Below are 26,403 nucleotides of genomic sequence, written 5' to 3' on the forward strand. Positions count from 1 at the left end.
CTTTGTGTGTGTGTGTGTGTGTGTGTGTGTGTGTGTGTGTGTGTGTGTGTGTAGCAGAGCTCTCAGGCCCTGCAGCAATTTCCTTGCATTGGGCTAGACCCTGACAATACAGCAACCTATTACAGAGTACCAAGAACACACACCCCCCCTGCCAACAACCCTAATCGCTTTACACGGCAACCTGATAGTCGCCGCGGAAACAGCCTAAAACGGCCTGACGACGGAGGGGTGGGGATGGGTGGCGGGACGTGGAGAGGGGTGGGGTGGGGAGGGGTGGGGGGTATAGCAAGTGGCGAGTGCGGAGGCTGGGTCAGGGAGAAAGGTCTCGGAGTGGACGGCGACGGCTGCTAAGCTAACCCGCCGCCTGGGGGTAAATCAATGGACCAATAACAGACGAGGTTTAGAAGCGGCTCGTGGGGACCAGGGGACTGTTTCTGTGCTGAGCTCAGCAGAAAAACAAAGGCGCTGTAAGACACATTATGCAAAGAGGAAGATTTAGGGGCAGAGGAAGAGGAGAGGGCTGTGACATGGGGCAGGGAGGGGAGGAGAGAAGGAGAGAGGAGGGGGATGAGAGGGGGGAGGGAATGAGAGGAGGGGAGAAGAGGAGGAGAGCAGAGGTGTGGAGAGGAGAGGAGAGAAGAGTTGAGGAGAGGAGAGGAGAGCAGAGTTGAGGAGAGGGGAGGGGAGGAGGAGTGAGGAGGAGGAGTTCTAACCCCCTCTACCACCAACCTGTCCCACAGGAGAGAGGGATAGACGAAAAGGAGTGATCGTGACAGAGTGGGGAAGGATGGGACAAAATGATTCTGTAGCGCTCCAAAGACAATACTCAATCCCCAGAGCAGCGCCTAAGGGGGAGAGAGGGGAGGACGAGAGAGGGGAAGGAGAGAGAGGGGAAGGAGAGAGAGAGGAGAGAGAGGGGGGAGAGGGGAGAGAGAGAGGAGAGGGAGAGAGGGGAGGGAGAGGGGGAGGGAGAGAGAGAGGGGGAGAGGGAGAGAGAAAGGGGAGGGAAAGAGAGAGGGGGAGAGAGGGAGAGAGAAAGGGGAGGGAGAGAGAGAGGGGGAGAGAGGGAGAGAGAGGGTGAGAGAAAGGGGAGGGAGAGAGAGAGGGGGAGAGAGTGGGAAAGAGGGAGAGAGAAAGGGGAGGGAGAGAGAGAGGGGGAGAGAGGGAGAGAGAGGGTGAGAGAGAGAGAGAAAGGGGAGGGAGAGAGCGAGGGGGAGAGAGGGAGAGAGAGAGAGGGAGAGAGAAAGGGGAGGGAGAGAGAGAGGGGGAGAGAGGGAGAGAGAGGGGGAGAGAGGGGGAGAGAGGGAGAGAGAAAGGGGAGGGAGAGAGAGAGGGGGAGAGAGGGAGAGAGAGGGTGAGAGAGAGGGGAGGGAGAGATGCCCCTGGGTTGCTCTCTGCTCCACACTACTACTCTAGACTTCTCCAGGGCTAACCTTCAGGACTTCCTCTGGCAATACTGATTGTAAACTACTGTCGCACCCACCCACCCACCCACACCCACACCCACACCCACACACACACAGCTATTCTCTGGTATAAGGACATTCATGTGCACATCTTCTCATTGACATGAACAAAAATACATACATAGACAACAACAATGCTAAAATAAATACTTCCCTCCCCAGCTCCCAACACAGACACACACACACCACGACTAGATGGGTAATGAATGAGAGAGAATGAACGGTGGGGAGGGATGTACGGTACACTATCCTATCTCCAACCCTACTGTACTAAACACTATCCTATCTCCAACCCTACTGTACTAAACACTATCCTATCTCCAACCCTACTGTGCTGAACACTATTCTATCTCCAACCCTCCTTTACCGAACACTATTCTATCTCCTACTGTACTGAACACTATCTCCAACGCTACTGTATTGAACACTATTCTATCTCCAACCCTACTGTACTGAACACTATCTCCAACCCTACTGTACTGAACACTATTCTATCTCCAACCCTACTGTACAGTACTATACTGTATGGCTTTGCTATGGAGGGACACTCTGTTAAAATGCATGATGAGAGATAGGTGTTGGTATGAACAGAACAAGCCAAATTGTACTCAGATCCTCAAAAAGTTATACAGCTGTACCATCGAGAGCATCCTGACTGGTTGCATCACCTCCTGGTATGGCAACTGCTCGGCCGCAAGGCACTACAGAGGGTAGTGCGTATGGCCCAGTACATCACTGGGGCCAAGCTTCCTGCCATTCAGGACCTATATACCAGGCGGTGTCAGAGGAAGGCCCTAAAAATTGTCAAAGACTACAGCCACCCTAGTCATAGACTGTTCATTTTGCTACCACATGGCAAGCGGAACCGGAGCGCCAAGTCTAGGTCCAAAAGGCTTCTTAACAGCTTCTACCCCGAAGCCATAAGACTCCTGAACACTCAAGCACATTGACTCTGTACTGGTACACCCTGTATATAGCCTCCCTACTGTTCTTTTACTGCTGCTCTAATTATTTTTTTGTCATCTTTTTTACTTAACACGTATTTTTCTTAAAACTGCATTGTTGGTTAAGGGCTTGTAAGTAAGCATTTCACTGTAAGGTCTACACCTGTTGTATTCGGCGCATGTGACAAATAAAATTAGATTTGAAATTGCCTAGAAAGACTACATTTCATATTGTGTGTTTCATCTCCCCTTTGTTAATATATCCTATGTTTCCTTCCTGCCTCTCCTAATGTATATTTTCCCTCTCTTTCCTACAGTCTCTATCTTTCCTATAGATGAGCTCCAGTACTGCATGAGAACACAGCGGAGCCTCAGAGAGCAGTCTGCCTGAGATGGTGAGCCCTCTGTGGGCTGTGGACCCTGGCCCTCTTCCCTGTCCATCTATCTATCTCTGGATGTCTGACCTGACAGGTGTCTCTTACTGGATTCTCTGAGGACCTTGTGCTGTGTGGTGGCTGTAGCTGTGTCTATGGTGGGGAGCAGGGTCCGCATGCCGGGGGGGGGGGGGGTTAGATAGAAGGTAAGGGGGGTTTACCTGGTCCAAGGTAGAGTACCTTGACTTGAGCGTGATGACCTCATCCAGGTGAGCCCTGAACTCTCTCCGTGAGGCCTGGAGGAAGCCACAGGATAGGTCACTCGCCTTCACGCACTCCATCATGCATCACACACACGCACCATATACGCATACACACACGCACACGCACCATATACGCACACACACAGGCACACACACAGGTATGAAAGCATGCAAATGTCCTGGTACAGTACATTAGAACACATGTATAGTTTTGAACTAAACACACACACACACACACACACACACACACACACACACACCTACACGTAGGCACACAATTAGACACACACACACACACAGCCACCCATACACAAGCTACCCCTGAGACACACACACACACACACACACACACATATACACACACACACACACACATATACACACACACAGAGATATCTGAGATCCAAGCCAGGACTACTGCCCTGACAAACATACAGCAATCCGTTTTTAAAAATGAAACTGCTTTACAAAAAGAAAAGTCCACTGACTGCAAAACAACCACTACTACGATGATACAGAACCAAAAATTGATGAAATAACAACCAAATAATGTGAAAGCAACTTCTCAAGAGTTTTCACTCCAAACTAGAGCACATTTAGCATGGGTCTGACAGTGAGTTAGTGTCAGTGAATGAAGGAGTGAGTTAGTGTTAGTGAGTGGAGGAGAGTGAGTTAGTGTTAGTGAGTGGAGGAGAGTGAGTTTGTGTTAGTGAGTGGAGGAGAGTGAGTTAGTGTTAGTGAGTGAAGGAGAGTGAGTTAGTGTTAGTGAGTGGAGGAGAGTGAGTTAGTGTTTTTTTTTTCTTGTTTTTTTGGGGGGTAGATCAGCTTAATATTGCAGATAGATTGTAACTTCCATCAATGTAATTGTCTGCATCACTTCCAATCCCCCATGTTTATATATATATATATATATATATATATATATATATATATATATATATATATATAAAACACATACATACACATACATACACATATACACACATACACACACACATACATACATACATACATACATACATACACATACATATCCTTTTTAAAAATATATATATTACTTTCCAACCCCGCCACCCTTTCCCCACTTGGAGTAAACTAGTGAACAACAACGCCTAGGGCTCTACTTCCAGCCCATACCCACTATCTACATTTTATGGACACAGTCAATTTTACAGTAATTACATTTTGTTTGTTCTTTCTCCTGAACTTCTTCTACTCTCAACCTCTCCGATCATTTTCATGATGTCCATCCGGTTTGCTTCTATATGCCATATCTTTCTAACTGTGCTCCTTCACAAAAGCTCCCAACCTACAACCCATACACTTATTATGGACACAGCGTGCCTACATTATTAGTTATCTTGTTATTGTTTGTTGTTAGTTGTTATTAGTCCCATCCTTCAATTCCATTCAACACCTCCCATCTATCTTTTAACACCATCCATATGGGATTTCTATTTGCCATATATACTGTATTTCAACTGTACTGTGGTCTTACAAAAGTTCTGAACCTTTCTATTCTCATTGTTTCTAAAGATTATGAATTGAAAATAAACATTTTTGCTAATAGTATTATTATGTTATTGATCGATTGACTATGACTTTTCAGATCACCAAGTAGTGCTATCTGCAGTGTTAGCTCCAGGTAAATATTGCAATCCTTTAGCCAAAAAAGTTTTTTTGTCAATTAGTATATTTGAGTTTAACCACAATTTTTGCTGCATTATTTGTTCTGTCGTTTCTGGAGGATTAAATTGAAATTGCAACCAACTTTCTATGGCTTGTTTTAGAAAGTGAGTTAGTGTTAGTGAGTGAAGGAGAGTGAGTTAGTGTTAGTGAGTGGAGGAGAGTGAGTTAGTGTTAGTGAGTGGAGGAGAGTGAGTTAGTGTTAGTTAGTGAAGGAGAGTGAGTTAGTGTTAGTGAGTGAAGGACAGTGAGTTAGTGTTAGTTAGTGAAGGAGAGTGAGTTAGTGTTAGTTAGTGAAGGAGAGTGAGTTAGTGTTAGTTAGTGAAGGAGAGTGAGTTAGTGTTAGTGAGTGGAGGAGAGTGAGTTAGTGTTAGTGAGTGGAGGAGAGTGAGTTAGTTAGTGTTAGTGAGTGAAGGAGAGTGAGTTAGTGTTAGTTAGTGAAGGTGAGTGAGTTAGTGTTAGTGAGTGAAGGAGAGTGAGTTAGTGTTAATGAGTGGAGGAGAGTGAGTTAGTGTTAGTGAGTGAAGGAGAGTGAGTTAGTGTTAATGAGTGGAGGAGAGTGAGTTAGTGTTAGTGAGTGGAGGAGAGTGAGTTAGTGTTAGTGAGTGGAGGAGAGTGAGTTAGTTAGTGTTAGTGAGTGAAGGAGAGTGGGTTAGTGTTAGTTAGTGAAGGTGAGTGAGTTAGTTAGTGTTAGTGAGTGAAGGAGAGTGAGTTAGTGTTAGTTAGTGAAGGTGAGTGAGTTAGTTAGTGTTAGTTAGTGAAGGAGAGTGAGTTAGTGTTAGTGAGTGAAGGAAAGTGAGTTAGTGTTAGTGAGTGAAGGACAGTGAGTTAGTGTTAGTTAGTGAAGGAGAGTGAGTTAGTGTTAGTTAGTGAAGGAGAGTGAGTTAGTGTTAGTGAGTGGAGGAGAGTGAGTTAGTTAGTGTTAGTGAGTGAAGGAGAGTGGGTTAGTGTTAGTTAGTGAAGGTGAGTGAGTTAGTTAGTGTTAGTGAGTGAAGGAGAGTGAGTTAGTGTTAGTTAGTGAAGGTGAGTGAGTTATTGTAGTGAGTGGAGGAGAGTGAGTTAGTGTTAGTTAGTGAAGGAGAGTGAGTTAGTGTTAGTGAGTGAAGGAAAGTGAGTTAGTGTTAGTGAGTGAAGGACCGTGAGTTAGTGTTAGTGAGTGGAGGAGAGTGAGTTAGTTAGTGTTAGTGAGTGAAGGAGAGTGAGTTAGTGTTAGTTAGTGAATGTGAGTGAGTTAGTTAGTGTTAGTGAGTGAAGGAGAGTGAGTTAGTGTTAGTTAGTGAAGGTGAGTGAGTTATTGTAGTGAGTGGAGGAGAGTGAGTTAGTGTTAGTGAGTGAAGGAGAGTGAGTTAGTGTCAGTGAGTGAAGGAGAGTGAGTTAGTGTTAGTGAGTGAAGGAGAGTGAGTTAGTGTTAGTGAGTGGAGGAGAGTGAGTTAGTGTTAGTGAGTGGAGGAGAGTGAGTTAGTGTTAGTGAGTGAAGGAGAGTGAGTTAGTGTTAGTGAGTGGAGGAGAGTAAGTTAGTGTTAGTGAGTGGAGGAGAGTGAGTTAGTGTTAGTGAGTGGAGGAGAGTGAGTTAGTGTTAGTGAGTGAAGGAGAGTGACTTAGTGTTAGTGAGTGAAGGAGAGTGACTTAGTATTAGTGAGTGGAGGACAGTGATATTGGCTATGTGTGTGTTAGTGTACTGGTGGAAAAATAGTATATTTTCTCTCCAGTGCTTGGCACATCCCACTGGTCAAAAACTGGTTGAGTCAACATTGTATATGCATCATTTCAACAAAAGATTTCAATGCGAAGATTTTCAATATTTATTTTTCTATATTTTGACTATATTAGCCCACACAGCTACAATGATGAACTTTCATACTAGGTTTAGCACCTCAGATTGTATAGAACAATCTTAAAATTATCTAGGTTTCTTCCTAAATTTGTTCCTATATATTTGGTCAAATTATCCATTTTGTGTCTGGTTTCCTAGAAACAAGGGTGGCTCAACTTACCCTTTTGGCCCAGCTTTTCCTTGGCTATTCTAAATAGTTACTAACAGGAGATCTACTGACAGGGTGGAAGTGTCCTTCCACTGCCCATCTATTGGAGATGGATACCATATTCCTTCCCAATCGTCAACCTCATTACTTAACAATTAAATCAATACTACCAGAGTGTCAACAACAGGAGAGGTGCCTGTTAGAGATAATGGACCAAGCCAAGCTTAGAACCAGCTGAGGGGTGGAGCAATGCACTGTGGGGACAATCAACGCTGCCTCCGCACAGCGACATCTGACTACCACGATGTTTCACCTCTAACACTGTATTTTAAACGTTGTTGAGTCACATGTCACATGGCAGTAAGTGTGAGTGGATCGGATGGTGAGGTGAAGACCCAAGTGGAGCTGTATGTGTGTGTGTGTGTGGAAGAAGGAAGGGTGGAGGGAGGGATGGAGTGACTGAGCAAGCATGCCTGGTGAACAAGGAGGGGGGACCGTAGTCACCGAAGCCATGAAAATGCCATGACGACGGTGGCCATGGCGATGCATTAGAAGTCATGCAGGAGTACCTCAGCAATGCTTAGGGTGGATGAACAGGAGGGGAGCCGCGCCTAGTGCCACGAGAGAGGAGGAGGAGGAGGAGGAGGAGGAGGAGGAGGAGGAGGAGGAGGAGGAGAGAAGAGAACAGGGTTAACATAGCCAGAAGCCAGACAGACAGACAAACTCTGAGACAGACAGATAGACAGTACCCCTGTCCGTCAGGAGGCCCACTGTGCTGTATCTCATGCCGTGTTCATGTGCTATCAGAATTATTAGTAATCAGACACATCAAGACTTGGAGCTTCTGAAGTACAAAACAATCAAAAATGGCCTTCCAAGTGTTACATTCAAGCGGGAAACTCGGGTAGCGTTGTTGTACCCCCCGTTTCCCAGTTAGACATTTCCGAGTTTCCTAGTTCTGAATAGCACATGAATGCAGCATCAGTGTGTCTGTCCCAGGTAAGCCAGCGCAGCCGAGGGTCAACGGCATTATGCCACATACAGTACAGTACGGTACAGTACAGCACAGGACAACAGGCTGAGGACGAGAGGAGAGCACGGTTACATTGGATCAATTAGATTTATTGGAATTGTAGCATTATTTGTCTATTTTGTTGATTGTGGTGTGTGTGTGTGTTCGTGTGTGTGTCTGTGTGTGTGTGTGTGTGAGAGAGAGAGAGTGAGTGAATGACCCAAAGCAAAGCATCAAAACCTTTACTCACCGTGGGAAAGATGTTGTACATAGAAAACATAACACAAACTATTATGTTATCACCCCCATAACTGTCTATCCCCTGTTTGATCTGTAGATGATAGTTACCTGTAGGCTTTAGACCATTCTATCCTTAGATACTCTGTAGCATAATGAATGGGAGTGGAACAATGTGATGGTGACTTCAAATAAAATAAATCTAAAATCTAATCAAATCAAATGTTATTTGTCACATGCTCCGAATACAACAGGTGTAGACCTTACTGTGAAACGCTTACTTACAAGCCCTTAACCAACAATGCAGTTTTAAGAAAAATACGAGTTAAAAAAATATTTACTAAATAAACTAAAGTAAAAACAGTAACACAATAAAATAACAATAACAAGGCTGTATACAGGGGGCACCGATACCGAGTCAATGTTCAAGGGTACAGGTTAGTAGAGGTAATTGAGGTGATATGTACATGTAGGTAGGGGTAAAGTGACTATGCATAGATAATAAACAGCAAGTAGCAGCAGCGTATGAAAAGGGGGGGTCAATGTAAATAGTCCGGGTAGCCATTTGATTAACTGTTCAGCAGTCTTATGGCTTGGGGGTAGAAGCTGTTGAGGAGCCTTTTGGACCTAGACTTGGCGCTCTGGTACCGCTTGCCATGCGGTAGCAGAGAGAACAGTCTATGACTAGGGTGGCTGGAGTCTTTGACACAGTTTTACTTACGAGCCCTTTCCCAACAATGCAGAGTTAAAAAGTAAGAAAAATGTGCTAAAAATACAACAGGAAATAGTAACTCAATAAAATAACAATAACGACAGTACCGGTACCGACTTCTCAAAATGTTAAAGATGCAGAGATCCATACATACAGTACACAAACATAGTATTTAACTCTATTGTAGCCCACACAAACACTCATCTGACCAATGACAAACTAGAAAAACACTGCCCTCAAAAGCTGACCAATGACAGACCAGTTAACAACTACCCTCTGAAGCTGAACAATTACAAACCAGAAAACCACTGCCCTCTCTGACACTGATTAATGACACACCAGAAAACCACTGCCCTCTCTGACACTGATTAATGACACACCAGAAAACCACTGCCCTCTCCAACACTGATCAATGACAGAACAAAAAAACACTGCCCTCCAAAATGACCAATGACAGACCATAAAACCACTGCCCTCCAAAATGACCAATGGCAGCCTCGGCCTACCCTGGCATTCTATTCTATAGCATCTCCAGAAGCCTTTGACATAATCTATCCCTTAGACTGTGTCCCAAATGGCACTCTGGTCAAAAGTAGTGCACTCTAACGGTCAGAAAGATCCAGTCTAAACTGCCACTCTAGGAAGTGTAAGGGAAAGACCAATGGAGGAGCATGGGGCTGTGGCACGAAGGAACAATGGAGGAGCATGGGGCTGTGGCAGGAAGGACCAATGGAGGAGCATGGGGCTGTGGCAGGAAGGCACAATGGAGGAGCATGGGGCTGTGGCAGGAAGGCACAATGGAGGAGCATGGGGCTGTGGCAGGAAGGACCAATGGAGGAGCATGGGGCTGTGGCAGGAATGAACAATGGAGGAGCATGGGGCTGTGGCAGGAAGGACCAATGGAGGAGCATGGGGCTGTGGCAGGAAGGACCAATGGAGGGGCATGGGGCTGTGGCAGGAATGAACAATGGAGGAGCATGGGGCTGTGGCAGGAAGGTCTAATGGAGGAGCGTGGGGCTGTGGCAGGAAGGATAAATGGAGGAGCATGGGGCTGTGGCAGGAAGGACCAATGGAGGAGCATGGGGCTGTGGCAGGAAGGTCGAATGGAGGAGCATGGGGCTGTGGCAGGAAGGTCCATAAAGGAGCATGGGCCTGTAGCAGGAAGGAACAATGGAGGAGCGACCAGGGAGAAAGGATGTTGTCACATCTCATACGCTCAGCCATTCATGCTCCATGTAGTAATGATGATAATAACACAGTGTAGTGTATGTGTGTATGTCTATGTGTGTGTGTGTATGTTTGTGTGTGTGTGTGTGTGTGTGTGTGTGTGTGTGTGTCTGTCTGTCTATGTGTGTGCATGATGGTTCTCTGGGTCTGCCCACCAGTGTCAATGGTTTTCAGTCTGGTGAATGAACAGCACTACAGACTCTGAATGCAGTGGGTCACTGCAGTCTACATTCAATGTCATGCCCTCCTCTGTGTTTCTGTCTCTGACTCTATTTAATGGTCTCTGTTTTGTGAATGTTCTGTAGTCTAGGCTAGGCTACACCCCCCACAGGCAAACTCAGAGCAAGCCAACAGTAAGGGCTAGGTTACAGCCCCCAAGCCAACAGTAAGGGCTAGGTTACAGCCCCCAAGCCAACAGTAAGGGCTAGGTTACAGCCCCCAAGCCAACAGTAAGGGCTAGGCTACAGCTCCCAAGCCAACAGTAAGGGCTAGGCTACAGCTCCCAAGCCAACAGTAAGGGCTAGGTTACAGCCCCCAAGCCAACAGTAAGGGCTAGGTTACAGCTCCCAAGCCAACAGTAAGGGCTAGGTTACAGCCCCCAAGCCAACAGTAAGGGCTAGGTTACAGCTCCCAAGCCAACAGTAAGGGCTAGGTTACAGCCCCAAAGCCAACAGTAAGGGCTAGGTTACAGCCCCCAAGCCAACAGTAAGGGCTAGGTTACAGCTCCCAAGCCAACAGTAAGGGCTAGGCTACAGCTCCCAAGCCAGCAGTAAGGCTAGGTTACAGCCCCCAAGCCAACAGTAAGGGCTAGGTTACAGCCCCCAAGCCAACAGTAAGGGCTAGGTTACAGCCCCCAAGCCAACAGTAAGGGCTAGGCTACAGCTCCCAAGCCAGCAGTAAGGGCTAGGTTACAGCCCCCAAGCCAACAGTAAGGGCTAGGCTACAGCCCCCAAGCCAACAGTAAGGGCTAGGTTACAGCTCCCAAGCCAACAGTAAGGGCTAGGTTACAGCCCCCAAGCCAACAGTAAGGGCTAGGCTACAGCTCCCAAGCCAACAGTAAGGGCTAGGTTACAGCCCCCAAGCCAACAGTAAGGGCTAGGCTACAGCTCCCAAGCCAACAGTAAGGGCTAGGCTACAGCCCCCAAGCCAACAGTAAGGGCTAGGTTACAGCCCCCAAGCCAACAGTAAGGGCTAGGCTACAGCCCCCAAGCCAGCAGTAAGGGCTAGGTTACAGCCCCCAAGCCAACAGTAAGGGCTAGGCTACAGCTCCCAAGCCAACAGTAAGGGCTAGGTTACAGCCCCCAAGCCAACAGCAAGGGCTAGGTTACAGCCCCCAAGCCAACAGTAAGGGCTAGGTTACAGCCCCCAAGCCAACAGTAAGGGCTAGGTTACAGCCCCCAAGCCAACAGTAAGGGCTAGGTTACAGCCCCCAAGCCAGCAGTAAGGGCTAGGGTTACAGCCCCCAAGCCAACAGTAAGGGCTAGGTTACAGCCCCCAAGCCAGCAGTAAGGGCTAGGTTACAGCTCCCAAGCCAACAGTAAGGGCTAGGCTACAGCCCCAAGCCAACAGTAAGGGCTAGGTTACAGCCCCCAAGCCAGCAGTAAGGGGCTAGGTTACAGCCCCCAAGCCAACAGTAAGGGCTAGGTTACAGCCCCCAAGCCAACAGTAAGGGCTAGGTTACAGCCCCCAAGCCAGCAGTAAGGGCTAGGTTACAGCCCCCAAGCCAACAGTAAGGGCTAGGTTACAGCCCCCAAGCCAACAGTAAGGGCTAGGTTACAGCCCCCAAGCCAACAGTAAGGGCTAGGTTACAGCCCCCAAGCCAACAGTAAGGGCTAGGTTACAGCCCCCAAGCCAACAGTAAGGGCTAGGGTTACAGCCCCCCAAGCCAACAGTAAGGGCTAGGTTACAGCCCCCAAGCCAGCAGTAAGGGCTAGGTTACAGCTCCCAAGCCAACAGTAAGGGCTAGGCTACAGCCCCCAAGCCAACAGTAAGGGCTAGGTTACAGCCCCCAAGCCAACAGTAAGGGCTAGGTTACAGCCCCCAAGCCAACAGTAAGGGCTAGGTTACAGCCCCCAAGCCAACAGTAAGGGCTAGGTTACAGCCCCCAAGCCAGCAGTAAGGGCTAGGTTACAGCCCCCAAGCCAACAGTAAGGGCTAGGTTACAGCCCCCAAGCCAGCAGTAAGGGCTAGGTTACAGCCCCCAAGCCAACAGTAAGGGCTAGGTTACAGCTCCCAAGCCAGCAGTAAGGGCTAGGTTACAGCTCCCAAGCCAACAGTAAGGGCCAAAATTCACCCAACTTATTGTGGGAAGCTTGTGGAAGGCTACCCGAAACGTTTGACCCAAGTTAAACAATTTAAAGGCATTGCTACCAAATACTAATTGAGTGTATGTAAACTTCTGACACACTGGGAATGTGATGAAAGAAATAAAAGCTGAAATAAATATTTTTTTCTACTATTATTCTGACATTTCACATTCTTAAAATAAAGTGGTGATGATCCTAACTGACCTAAGACAGGGATTTTTTTACTATTCAATGTCAGGAATTGTGAAAAAACTGAGTTTAAATGTATTTGGCTAAGGTGTATGTAAACTTCCGACTTCAACTGTATATACAGGGTCAGTTCCAGGGTAAGGGCCAATACCATATTTACAATGTGCAGGGATACTGGTCCCGTGTAGCTCAGTTTGTAGAGCATGGCGTTTGCAACGCCAGGGTTGTGGGTTCGTTTCCCACGGGGGACCAGTATAAAAAAACACACAAAAAAACATGTATGCACTCACTAACTGTAAGTCGCTCTGGATAAGAGCGTCTGCTTAATGACTAAAATGTAATACTGGAGTGGTAGGGTTAGATATGTAAAGGGGTAAGGTGACTAGGCATCAGGATATATGATAAACAGAGTAGCAGCAGCATATATGATGAGTGTGCGTGTGTGTAGAGACAGTATGAATGTGTGTGCGTGTTGAGCTTTTGAGCAAATTAAGTCTGTGTGTGTGTGTGTCAGTGTGAGTGTGTGTGACTGAGTGAGTCCTGTGAGTGTGCAAAAATGTAAATAAAAGGGTCAATGCAGATAGTCTGTGTAGCTATTTAGTTAGCTATTTAGCAGTCTTATGGCTTGGAGATAGAAGCTGTTCAGGAGCCTGTTGGTGTCAGACTTGTTGAACCGGTACCGCTTGCCGTGCGGAAGCAGAGAGAACAGTCTATGGCTTGGTAGGCTGGAGTCTTTAACAATTTTCTGGGCCTTCATTTCACACCGCCTGATATAGAGTTCCTGGATGGCAGGGAGCTCGGCCCCAGTGATGTACTGGGCTGTCAAAACACCCTCTGTAGCTCCATGTGATCGAGGGCGGTGCAGTTGCCATACCAAGCGGTGATGCAGCCAGTCAAGATGCTCTCAATGGTGCAGCTGTAGAACTATTTGAGGATGGCGACTGCCAAATCTTTTCAACCTCCTGAGGGGGAAAAGGTGCTTGCGCCTTATTCACGACTGTGTGCGTGTGGACCATTTTAAGTCTGTAGTGATTTGGACACTGAGGAACTTGAAGCTCTCGATCCTCTCGATGTGGATGGGGGCATGCTCGCCCCCCCGTTTCCTGTAGTCCACGATCAGCTCCTTGTTCTTACTGACGTTGAGGGAGAGGTTGTTGTCCTGGCCCCACACTGACAAGTCTCTGACCTCCTCCATGTAGGCTGTCTCATCGTCACCGTTGTGTCATCAGCAAACATGATGATGGTGTTGGAGTCGTGCGCGGCCTCGCAGTCATGGGTGAACAAGGTGTACAGTAGGGGACTGAGCACACACCCCTGTGGGATCCCCATGTTGATGGTCAGCATGGTGGAGGTGATGTTTCCTATCCTCACCACCTGGGGTTGACCCGTCAGTAAGTTCAGGATCCAGTTGCAGAGGGAGGTGTTCAGTCCCAGGGTCCCAAGGTTGGTGATGAGCTTGGAGGGCACTATGGTGTTGAACGCTGAGTTTCAGTCAATGAACAGCATTCTCGCATTGGTATTCCTCTTCTCTAGGTGGGTGAGGGCAGTGTGGAGTGCAATTGAGTCAAGATTGCGTCGTCTATGGATCTGTTGGGGCGGTACGCAAATTGGAGTGGGTCTAGGGCAGTGGTCACCAACCTTTTCTGAGACAAGATCACTTTCGTATTGAAAAAGCAAGCCGAGATCTACCGCTCAGATTTATTTTTAAACATGACTTTAAAAAATTTAACATTAACCTAATAAAAACAGTTCTGTAGGAATGAGGTTTGTGCAGTAGGCCTAATACATGTTTTATTTTTATTTTTTATTCAGCATATTGGCTATATACCTGGATTGCCAATATTGTTCTTCTAAGACCATATTATATTTCAAAACTCGAGCTTTGATAACAAAATAGATCAGTTGATGTAGCACTTGCGAGGCACAGCTGAGCATAAATTGAAATAATTTGCAAGTAATTAGCTTTTTTATTTTACTGAACTGATGGTACCTGCATCTGATTATCATGTTGCGTTCAAGACCACTGGGAACTAAAAAAAATACGAGGTCAAATCATGACGTCAGTGATCTTCAGGTCGGACAGACAGAGCTCTAGAAAGATGCAAGAGTTTCTGAGTTGTATGACCGTTCCAAATTATTTTTCCCAGTCGGATCACATTTTTTCCCAGTTCGCAGTTGTCTTGAATGCACTGAAGTCGGAAGTCAGAAATTTCAGAGTTCCCAGTTATTTTGAACACTGCAATTATTCTCAGTGGAGGGTGGGAGAGAGCAGCAGCGAGTTCGTCTCTCATGGTCCCTGCTCTCTCCTTTCTTTCCTCCGGTGAGACTGACCAGTGAGAGGGGACAGTCTTCCACCTGATGGTGAAACTCGAGTCGCACCGCATCTGCGTCATGCACAAAATTCATGTTGTTCCTATGACCAGAAAAAGTGAAATATTCCTCGATATTAAAATAGACATGACACTTATAATAATAAAAATGCAGGGCTATCCATACACATACAGTGCCTTGCAAAAGTATTCATACCCCTTGGCATTTTTCCTATTTTTTGCATTACAACATGTAATTTAAATTGATTTTTATTTGGATTTCATGTAATGGACATACACAAAATAGTCCAAATTGGTGAAGTGAAATGAAAAAAAATTACTTGTTTCAAAGAATTCATAAAAATAAATAACAGAAAAGTGGTGCGTGCATATGTATTCACCCTCTTTGCTATGAAGCCCCTAAATAAGATCTGGTGCAATCAATTACCTTCAGAAGTCACATAATTAGTTATATAAAGTCCACCTGTGTGCAATCTAAGTATCACATGATCTGTCACATGATCTCAGTATATATAAACTTGTTCTGAAAGGCCCCAGAGTCTGCAACACCACTAAGCAAGGGGCACGACCAAGTAAGTGGCACCATGAAGACCAAGGAGCTCTCCAAACAGGTCAGGGACAAAGTTGTAGAGAAGTACAGATCAGGGTTGGGTTATAAAAAAATATCTGAAACTTTGAACATCCCACGGAGCACCTTTAAATTATTAAAAAATGTAAAGAATATGGCACCACAACAAACCTGCCAAGAGAGGGCCGCCCACCAAAACTCACGAACCAGGCAAGGAGGGCATTAATTAGAGAGGCAACAAAGAGACCAAAGATAATCCTGAAGGAGCTGCAAAGCTCCACAGCGGAGATTGGAGTATCTGTCCATAGGACCACTTTAAGCCGTACACTCCACAGAGCTGGGCTTTACAGAAATGTCGGCAGAAATAAGCCATTGCTTAAAGAAGAAAATTAGAAAACACGTTTGGTGTTCATCAAAAGACATGTGGGAGACTCCCCAAACATATGAAAGAAGGTCCTCTGGTCAGATGAGACTAAAATTGAGCTTTTTGGCCATCAAGGAAAACGCTATGTCTGGCGCAAACCCAACACCTCTCATCACCCCGAGAACACCATCCCCACAGTGAAGCATGGTGGTGGCAGCATCATGCTGTGGGGATGTTTTTCATTGGCAGGGACTGGGAAACGGGTCAGAATTGAAGGAATGATGGATGGCGCTAAATACAGGGAAATTCTTGAGGGAAACCTGTTTCAGTCTTCCAGAGATTTGAGACTGGGATGGAGCTTCACCTTCCAGCAGGACAACGACCCTAAGCATACTGCTAAAGCAACACTCGAGTGGTTTAAGGGGAAACATTTCAATGTCTTGGAATGGCCTAGTCAAAGCCCAGACCTCAATCCAATTGAGAATCTGTGGTATGACTTAAAGATTGCTGTACACCAGCGGAACCATCCAACTTCAAGGAGCTGGACCAGTTTTGCATTGAAGAATGGGCAAAAATCCCAGTGGCTAGATGTGCCAAGCTTATAGAGACATACCCCAAGAGACTTGCAGCTGTAATTGCTGCAAAAGGTGGCTCTACAAAGTATTGACTTTGGGGGGGTGAATAGTTACAGTATGCACGCTAAATTTTTCTGTTTTTTCTCTTATTTCTTGTTTGTTTCACAATTAAAAATATTTTGCATCTTCACAGTGGTAGGCATGTTGTGTAAATCAAATGATACAAACCCCCCAAAAATCAATTTTAATTCCAGGTTGTAAGACAACAAAATAAGAAAAATGCCAAGGTGGGTAAATACTTTCGCAAGCCACTGTAGCTACTCATTCACTGCAGCTGCAGCGCAAGCAGAAGTAGGGAGAAGCGCCTTTTACGTTTTGTAATAGATTTGAATAAAAACAGTGTTGACAGTGCTAAATAAAATCTTAAACATGAACTCACTCATAGAAACAGCAGCTCTTTGCTGTATTCTTGGACAGTCTCTCTGTGGTCATGGTTTTAAAAGTTATTAAATCTAACGTAGGCTAGTCTCAAACTTTGCTGTGGCCGGGGTCGTGGAAGCTCTGTAGGCACGGTGATTTGAGCTATCCGATTGGCCAGCGCAGTAGGCGCACTCGATTTAGCTAGAGTTCTCCCGGTCCGCCGGGTAGGCGGAGTTTGTCTTTTTAGACAAATGAAATGGTTAAAAATAGGAACATTTTGCTTACCCGGCGCGCAGGGCTTCTGAATTAACTGCACCTACCTCCAACAGCTAAACACATTTAAAATAAAAAGGAGACCAAGCTTTTATCGTTGGCTTTTCTACAGAAATGTTTGGTGATCGACTAGGAATGCCTTGAAGATTGACTGGTTGGTGACCACTGGCCTAGGGTGTCTGGGATGATGGAGTTGATGTGTGCCATAACCAGCCTTTCTAAGCACTTCATGATTACAGATGTGAGTGCTACAGGGTGGTAGTCGTTGTGGCAGGTAGCCTTAGAGTTCTTGGGAACAGAAATTATGGTGGTCATCTTGAGACGTGGGGATTACAGACTGAGACAAGGAGAGCCTGAAAATTACAGTGAATATGCCTGCCAGCTGTTCTGCGCATGCTCTGAGAATGCGCCCTGGAATACCATCCGGCCCCGCGGCCTTGCGAGTGCTGACCTGATTCAAAACCTTACTCACGTCGGCTTCTGATAGCGAGATCGGCCAGTCCTCTGGGTCAGCCTTATGCGCGGGTTGGTGTTGTTTTTGTCGAAGCATGTATTGGACTGTAGCCCCTACCACATGCGGCGGGCATCGGAGCCTGTGTAATAGGATTCCACCTTGTTCCTTAGCGCCAACCTCAGTGATAACATAGGGCTTTTGATTGGGGAAGCAGCGAACCTTCACTGTGGGGACAACGTCGGCGATGCATTTCCTAATGAAGCAGGTGACGGAGCTGGTTAGGTCGTCGACGCTATTGGCGGAGTCCCGGAACATATTCATTTACATTACATTTACATTTTAGTCATTTAGCAGACGCTCTTATCCAGAGCGACTTACAGGAGCAATTAGGGTTAAGTACCTTGTTCAAGCGCACATCGACAGATTTTTCACCTAGTCGGCTCGGGGATTAGAACCAGCGACCTTTCGGTTACTGGCACATCGCTCTTAACCACTAAGCTACCTGCCGCCTTTTTATATTCCAGTCAGCTCTAGAAAAGCAGTCCTATAGCATAGCCTCTAATTCGTAGGACCATTTCTCTACGGAGCGTGTCACAGGTCATTCTTGTTTGAGCTTCTGCTGAGTAACTGAGCTACAGAGGATCACTGGCATAAGCAGACAATTGTGCTGAACAGATATTATACTGAACAGACACAGCCACTGTAGCAATGACCACAATCACTGGACTACATCCACAACATAGACAGAGATCTATCCTACAGACACAACATAGACAGAGATCTATCCTACAGACACAACATAGACAGAGATCTATACTACAGACACTACTGTACAGACAGTGTATCGCTGTTCAAGGCTATGTAGCAACGACCACAGTAGAGTGAAGCACTGTTTAAGGCTACGTAGCAACGGCCACAGTAAAGTGAGGCGTTGTTCAAGGCTATGTAGCAACGACCACAGTAAAGTGAAGTGTTGTTCAAGGCTACGTAACAACGGCCACAGTAGAGTGAAGTGCTGTTCAAGGCTACGTAGCAACGGCCACAGTAGAGTGAAGTGCTGTTTAAGGCTACGTAGCAACGGCCACGGTAGAGTGAAGCGCTGTTCAAGGCTACATAGCAACGGCCACAGTAGAGTGAAGCGCTGTTCAAGGCTACATAGCAACGGCCACAGTAGAGTGAAGCGCTGTTCAAGGCTACGTAGCAACGGCCACAGTAGAGTGAAGCGCTGTTCAAGGCTACGTAGCAACGGCCACAGTAGAGTGAAGCGCTGTTCAAGGCTACGTAGCAACGGCCACAGAAGAGTGAAGTGCTGTTCAAGGCTACGTAGCAACGGCCACAGTAGAGTGAAGCGATGTTCAAGGCTAGGTAGCAACACCCAGTACAGTGTGTTCTAGACTAGGAAGGACACTGATCTAGCCCACTATGGCTGGCTGTGTCCTGCATCCATATTGAACTGGATTACAGAGAGGACTAATGGGGTATTATTCATGTTGTTCTGTATGATCAATGTAGTAATATTAATAATACAGTATAATTACTCATGTGATGTGTATGGATGTGTGTGTGTGTGTGCGTGTGTGTTTGTGTGAGTTTGAATACAGCATATTTGTATTTAATCTTGATTTAACCAATAAGAACAAATTCTTATTTACAATGACAGCCTGGCAAGAGGCAAAAAGCCTCCTGTGGGGACGGGAGCTGGGATCAAAAAAAAAACTAAAAACGATGTCAGACAAAACGTACAACACAGACAGAAGACACTGGCAACCGCACAAATACAACAGCAAACAAACTGTTGATGTGTGTGTGTGTGTGTGTGTGTGTGTGTGTGTGTGAGTGTGTAGTAAAACAACATGCTTCCTTCCAGAAGGCAACGCAAACTAGTGACATCAGGTGACAACTAGAAACAACTACATGTCTCAACAACCTGTTCATCTATTTGTCCTTTGAACTCCCCCAGGGACACCAGGTCCTGGAGTTTTAGGTTGGCTTGGAGGGAATTCCAAGACCAGGGGGCTGAGTAATGAAAGGACCTTTTTCCATGCTCGGCTCAAATTTTTGGGACTCTTAGCATAAAACAAGATTTAGATCTGAGCTTGTATGTTTTTTCATTTCTAGCTAGAAGACAGGTAGATAAAATCAGAGTTTTCCTAAAATGGCCTTATAAATATGAATGTACCAGTGTTTGAGTCTGCGTGTTGCTAGTGATGTCCTCCCAACCACACTGTAGAGATTGCAATGTACAATGTGCCTGTGTGTGTGTGTGTGTGTATATGCGTGAATGTGTATACAGTGTTATGTGTGTGTGTGTGTGTTAACAGTGTGTGTGTTGTGTGTGTATACAGAGTGTATAAGTGTGTGTGTGTGTATGTGCACATGAGTGTGTGTGTGTGTGTGTGTGTGTGTGTGTGTGTGTGTGTAGCGCTTGCCTGAGCAACACCCTTGCCTTGGCCATAACTCCTCTGAGGGGGATGGAGATAGAGGTCAAGGGGTCAAGGCGGTGATAATAATTAGCTGGTTGATAAGCTGAACCGGGTTGGAGCAAAAACCTACAGGAGGGTAGCTCTCCAGGAACTGGGTTGGAGACCCTTGCTGTACATCAAACACATTCATCAAAAGCCTATTGGAAGACCATTAACTCCTGTACAGCCAACCATGGCATCATCTAGGGTTTAAAACCAAGTTAATAATCCTTAAGAGTCTATTGACGCACGGTCAATCTAAGTAACATAATAAAAAAATCCCCATTGAAATCTGTCAGTTTAAGCTAGAGATAGGCCTTCTACATCTGCAGTGGAAGGTGGCCGAGCTTTCTGTAGCGCCCGAACGGTTTGGCCTAAAAAACTATTATGACCACTCTATGGAAAGATGAGATTCTCATGAACCCGATGGTGTTCTCCGTTTTTTGTTCTACGACCCCCCACAAGCCCCACGGGACTCGTCTGAAGTCGGTACCACTGATATGCCAACTTCTGTCTGTAGCGTCCGAACAGTTTGGGCTACAAAACTAATATGACCACTCTATGGAAAGATGAGATTCTCATGAACCCGATGGTGTTCTCTGTTTTTTGCTCTACAACCCCCACAAGTGTCATGGGACTTGTCTGAAGGTAACCCGGTACCAGTTTAGAAAATGAATGGAAGTATGGAGATCGATTTGTGCCAACAAAAAAAAGGGGTTACATGTGTCAAAAAAACAAAACTATTTCCTGAGCTTTCTAGATATAGGACAGAAACTTCAAAACCTTATTCCTTATGATAAAAAAATGTAATGGCCATTTAGCCATTTATGAATGTGTTATTCAATGCGTTTCTATGGGCTATATTAGTAGATGGTATGACCATCTTAAAACAATGCCATATGTTAGCTTAGAGAGAGAGAGAGAGAGAGAGAGAGAGAGAGAGAGAGAGAGAGAGAGAGAGAGAGAGAGAGAGAGAGAGAGAGAGAGAGAGAGAGAGAGAGAGAGAGAGAGAGAGAGAACAGAGAGAACAGAGAGAACAGAGAGAACAGAGAGAACACAGAGAACAGAGAGAACAGAGAGAACAGAGACACAGAAAGAACAGAGAGAACAGAGACACAGAGAGAACAGAGAGAACAGAGAGAACAGAGACACAGAGAGAGCGATTGAAAAATAAAGAGACAGAGAGAAAGAGAGAGAGATTGAAAAATAAGAGAGAGAAAGAAAGAGAGATTGAAAAATAAAGAGACAGAGAGACAGAGATCAGAGGAGTGTATCAGAACCCCCTAACTCCCCACTGAGTCAAATACAACCCCCCCTCCACACACACACAAATACACACTCCCATATGCTTCATTAATCCAAACTCAACCACGATGTAACTGCACTACATGCTCACTAGAGTGGAAGAGTACAACTACACTACTATACCATCACAGTTGGAGTGTGTGTATGTGTGTCTGTGTGTGTGTGTGTCTTTGTGTGTGTGTGTGTGTGTGTGTGTGTTACTCTGTGCCTGTGAGAAAGGATGTGTAGTGTTTGCATATCTAAATGCTGATTTGACTGCATATGTTTGTGTGTGAGGACTTTGTGATTTGCCCGAGCAGTGTGCATGGTATCTGTGTGCCTGTCTGTCCATGAGTGTGTCTCTGCATTTATTTTCATGTTGTGTTATTTGTGTGAGCATGTGTGTATTAAAAGTATGTCTATATGTGTGTGTATGTGTTTGTGTGTGTGTACGGTATCTGTGTGTCTGTCTATATGTGTGTGTGTGTGTGTGTGTGTGTGTACGGTATCTGTGTGTCTGTCTATATGTGTGTGTGTGTGTGTGTGTGTGTGTGTGTGTGTGTGTGTGTGTGTGTGTGTGTGTGTGTGTGTATCTGTGTGTCTGTCTATATGTGTGTGTGTGTGTGTGTGTGTGTGTGTGTGTGTGTGTGTGTGTCTGCTCCTGGGCTGTGTAGATATTGGAGCTGTGCGTCTGGGTGCCTCTCTCCCTGGTGTGTGTGTGTGTGTGTGTGTGTGTGTGTGTGTGTGTGTGTGTGTGTGTGTGTGTGTGTGTGTGTGTGTGTGTGTGTGTGTGTGTGTGTGGGTGTCTGGTCTGGAGGCAAAGCAGCAGAGGGTATTTCCGCTTCACATGTGGTGAGAGGTGCCTAACACACACACACACACACACAGTTGTGCTGACTCATGGGGTTGTAGGATGTGGGGGGATAAAGTAGCTCCTGACAGAGAGGCAGCAACTCAAACTGGGTCATTAACAAAAGGGCTTTAGTTTAGTGATGTAGAGTACCATACCTCACACTGCAGTGATAGGAACATCGGGACAGCACCACATACAGTTCCACTATACAGAAAATATACAACACAAGTTATTCAAAAACACCACTGGACATATGGGGATAGCAGCACACAATCTACTCACATTGTACACACACTTTCTCTAGACTCTACATCCTCAGATACAGAGAATAAGACTCTATACTATAGAATAGTTTGGCAAACTATTGGCACCAAATATTCAACAACAACTCCGAGTTACTGTAAGTACATCAAGTCAATCTTCTTGGAACTTTTGGACATAGCAAACCATGAAAATAGAAACTGTGATAATTCTAAATCTTAAGTATGCATCTGCTTATCACACCAAAAAACATTGTAAATTAATTGTAAATTCAAAACACAGCCATTGAGTTATTTCTCTGAACAATAGACACTGTATATTTATCCTTTATTCTCCAAACGGACCCGTTCCAAGACACCCATATATAAGACAGAGGCTGAACAGCCTGACTGACCCTGTAAAGCTGCAGTAACAGATCTACAGTAGGGGAAAAAAGTATTTAGTCAGCCACCAATTGTGCAAGTTCTCCCACTTAAAAAGATGAGAGAGGCCTGTAATTTTCATCATAGGTACACGTCAACTATGACAGACAAAATGAGAAGAACATTTCCAGAAAATCACATTGTAGGATTTTTTATGAATTTATTTGCAAATTATGGTGGAAAAAAAGTATTTGGTCAATAACAAAAGTTTCTCAATACTTTGTTATATACCCTTTGTTGGCAATGACACGGGTCAAACGTTTTCTGTAAGTCTTCACAAGGTTTTCACACACTGTTGCTGATATTTTGGCCCATTGCTCCATGCAGATCTCCTCTAGAGCAGTGATGTTTTGGGGCTGTCGCTGGGCAACACGGACTTTCAACCCCCTCCAAAGATTTTCTATGGGGTTGAGATCTGGAGACTGGCTAGGCCACTCCAGGACCTTGAAATGCTTCTTACGAAGCCACTCCTTCGTTGCCCGGGCGGTGTGTTTGGGATCATTGTCATGCTGAAAGACCCAGCCATGTTTCATCTTCAATGCCCTTGCTGATGGAAGGAGGTTTTCACTCAAAATCTCACGATACATGGCCCCATTCATGCTTTCCTTTACACGGATCAGTCGTCCTGGTCCCTTTGCAGAAAAACAGCCCCAAAGCATGATGTTTCCACCCCCATGCGTCACAGTAGGTATGGTGTTCTTTGGATGCAACTCAGCATTCTTTGTCCTCCAAACATGACGAGTTGAGTTTTTACCAAAAAGTTCTATTTTGGTTTCATCTGACCATATGACATTCTCCCAATCCTCTTCTGGATCATCCAAATGCACTCTAGCAAACTTCAGACGGGCCTGGACATGTACTGGCTTAAGCAGGGGGGACACGTCTGGCACTGCAGGATTTGAGTCCCTGGCGGCGTAGTGTGTTACTGATGGTAGGCTTTGTTACTTTGGTCCCAGCTCTCTGCAGGTCATTCACTAGGTCCCCCCGTGTGGTTCTGGGATTTTTGCTCACCGTTCTTGTGATCATTTTGACCCCACGGGGTGAGATCTTGCGTGGAGCCCCAGATCGAGGGAGATTATCAGTGGTCTTGTATGTCTTCCATTTCCTAATAATTGCTCCCACAGTTGATTTCTTCAAACCAAGCTGCTTACCTATTGCAGATTCAGTCTTCCCAGCCTGGTGCAGGTCTACAATTTTGTTTCTGGTGTCCTTTGACAGCTCTTTGGTCTTGGCCATAGTGGAGTTTGGAGTGGGACTGTTTGAGGTTGTGGACAGGTGTCTTTTATACTGATAACAAGTTCAAACAGGTGCCATTAATACAGGTAACGAGTGGAGAACAGAGGAGCCTCTTAAAGAAGAAGTTACAGGTCTGTGAGAGCCAGAAATCTTGCTTGTTTGTAGGTGACCAAATACTTATTTTCCACCATTATTTGCAAATAAATTCAATAAAAATCCTACAATGTAATTTTCTGAAGAAAAAAAATCTCAATTTGTCTGTCATAGTTGACGTGTACCTATGATGAAAATTACAGGCCTCTCTCATCTTTTTAAGTGGGAGAACTTGCACAATTGGTGGCTGACTAAATACTTTTTTCCCCACTGTATATACACTGTACATACAGTGGCTTGCGAAAGTATACACCCCCCCCCCTTGGCCTTTTTCCTATTTTGTTGCCTTACAACCTCAAATTAAAATTGATTTTTTTTGGGGGGGTTGTATCATTTGATTTACACAACATGCCTACCACTTTGAAGATGCAAAATATTTTTTGGGGTGAAACAAACAAGAAATAAGAGAAAAAAAACAGAAAACTTGAGCATGCATAACTATTCACCTTTTGCAGCAATTACAGCTGCAAGTCTCTTGGTGTCACACCCTGACTCAGGGGACTCTTATATGTTGAGTCAGGGTGTGTATATTCTTTGTTATATATATTATACGTTGTAGGTCTATTATGTGTAGATCTATGTTGGCCGGTGTGGTTCCCAATCAGAGGCAGCTGTAGCTCGTTGTCTCTGATTGGGGACCATACTTAGGCAGCCTTTTGGCACTAGTGGGTTGTGGGATCTTGTTCCGTGTAAGGTATGTTGTTTGTGTCTACCTTGGACTTCACGTTTCGTTTGTTGTTTTGTTGTTGTGTTTATTCGGTATAATAAACATGTATGCATATCACGCTGCGCCTTGGTACGTCCCATCCTTCAACGAACGTGACACTTGGGGTATGTCTCTATAAGCTTGGCACATCTAGCCACTGGGATTTTTGCCCATTCTTCAAGGCAAAACTGCTCCAGCTCCTTCAAGTTGGATGGGTTCCGCTGGTGTACAGTTCTGACCAGTTTCCCAGTCCCTGCTGATGAAAAACATCCCCACAGCACGATGCTGCCAACACCATGCTTCAACTGTGGGGATGGTGTTCTCGGGGTGATGAGAGGTGTTGGGTTTGCGCCAGACATAGCGCTTTCCTTGATGGCCAAAAAGCTCAATTTTAGTCTCATCTGACCAGAGTACCTTCTTCCATACGTTTGGGGAGTATCCCACATGCCTTTTGGCGAACACCAAATGTGTTTGCTTATTTTTTTCTTTAAGCAATGGCTTTTTTCTGGCCACTGTTCCGTAAAGCCCAGCTCTGTGGAGTGTACGGCTTAAAGTGGTCCTATGGACAGATACTCCAATATCCTCTGTGGAGCTTTGCAGCTCCTTCAGGGTTATCTTTGGTCTCTTTGTTGCCTCTCTGATTAATGCCCTCCTTGCCTGGTCCGTGAGATTTGGTGGGTGGCCCTCTCTTGGCAGGTTTGTTGTGGTGCCATATTCTTTCCATTTTTTGATAATGGATTTAATGGTGCTCTGTGGGATGTTCAAAGTTTCTGATATTTTTTTATAACCCAACCCTGATCTGTACTTCTCCACAACTTTGTCCCTGACCTGTTTGGAGAACTCCTTGGTCTTCATGGTGCCGCTTGCTTGGTGGTGCCCCTTAGTGATGTTGCAGACTCTGGGGCCTTTCAGAACAGGTGTATATATACTGAGATCATGTGACACTTAGATTGCACACAGGTGGACTTTATTTAACTAATTATGTGACTTCTGAAGGTAATTGGTTGCACCATATCTTATTTAGGGCCTTCATAGCAAAGGGGGTGAATACATATGCACGCACCACTTTTCCGCTATTTATTTTTTTAATTTCACTTCACCAATTTGGACTTTTTGTGTATGACCATTACATGAAATCCAAATAAAAATCAATTTAAATGACAGGTTGTAATGCAACAAAATAGGAAAAACGCCAAGGGGGATGAATACAGATGAGGTGAGATTAGATAGATAGAGAGAGAAATATAGAACGAGAGAGAATTACAGAGAGAGAGAGAATGACTGACTGCATCTCTGAATGTTAGACCTGCAGGAGAGACTGGAATGGGTTAACTTAGGCAGGGGAGGGTGAAGGGTGTGTGTGTGTGTGTGTGTGTGTGTGTGTGTGTGAGTGGTGGTGGTGGGTCTATTCAATATAATTCAATTCAAAGGATAACCAACTTGACCCACGCAAACAAGCATAAACACACAACCGTTACCATACAAGCCACAGCTGGTGCTCCTCCACACACAAGCACACCCTTTGGTTTGGCATAGCACAGTGATGATATATAGACACTGAAGAGAACACTGCTGCAGAGAAATGCTGTGTGTGTGTGTGTGTGTGTGTGTGTGTGTGTGTGTGTGTGTGTGTGTGTGTGTGTG

The 26,403-nt window shown here is 45.5% G+C and overlaps 1 protein-coding gene across 16 annotated transcripts in view; it reads right to left on the reverse strand.

Annotated features, from left to right (window-relative positions):
• The window catches only part of LOC121548493 (gephyrin), a 166,354-nt gene that overhangs the window by 35,288 nt on the left and 104,663 nt on the right, over positions 1-26,403 (reverse strand). For 9 of the 16 annotated variants that reach the window (XM_041859935.2, XM_041859941.2, XM_041859937.2 and 6 more), the window contains exons 9-10: positions 7,285-7,326; positions 3,006-3,080 (exon numbers count right to left, since the gene is read on the reverse strand). The exons of 3 other annotated variants lie outside the window; for them this stretch is intronic. In XM_041859935.2, coding sequence (XP_041715869.1) covers positions 3,006-3,080; positions 7,285-7,326 — 117 coding nt within the window. The remainder of the gene's footprint in view (positions 1-3,005; positions 3,081-7,284; positions 7,327-26,403) is intronic. 4 more of the 16 variants (XM_041859942.2, XM_041859947.2, XM_041859943.2 and 1 more) reach the window with 2 other exon arrangements.

This window comes from Coregonus clupeaformis, chromosome 33 (assembly GCF_020615455.1).
Source record: "Coregonus clupeaformis isolate EN_2021a chromosome 33, ASM2061545v1, whole genome shotgun sequence".
NCBI lineage: Eukaryota > Metazoa > Chordata > Actinopteri > Salmoniformes > Salmonidae > Coregonus > Coregonus clupeaformis.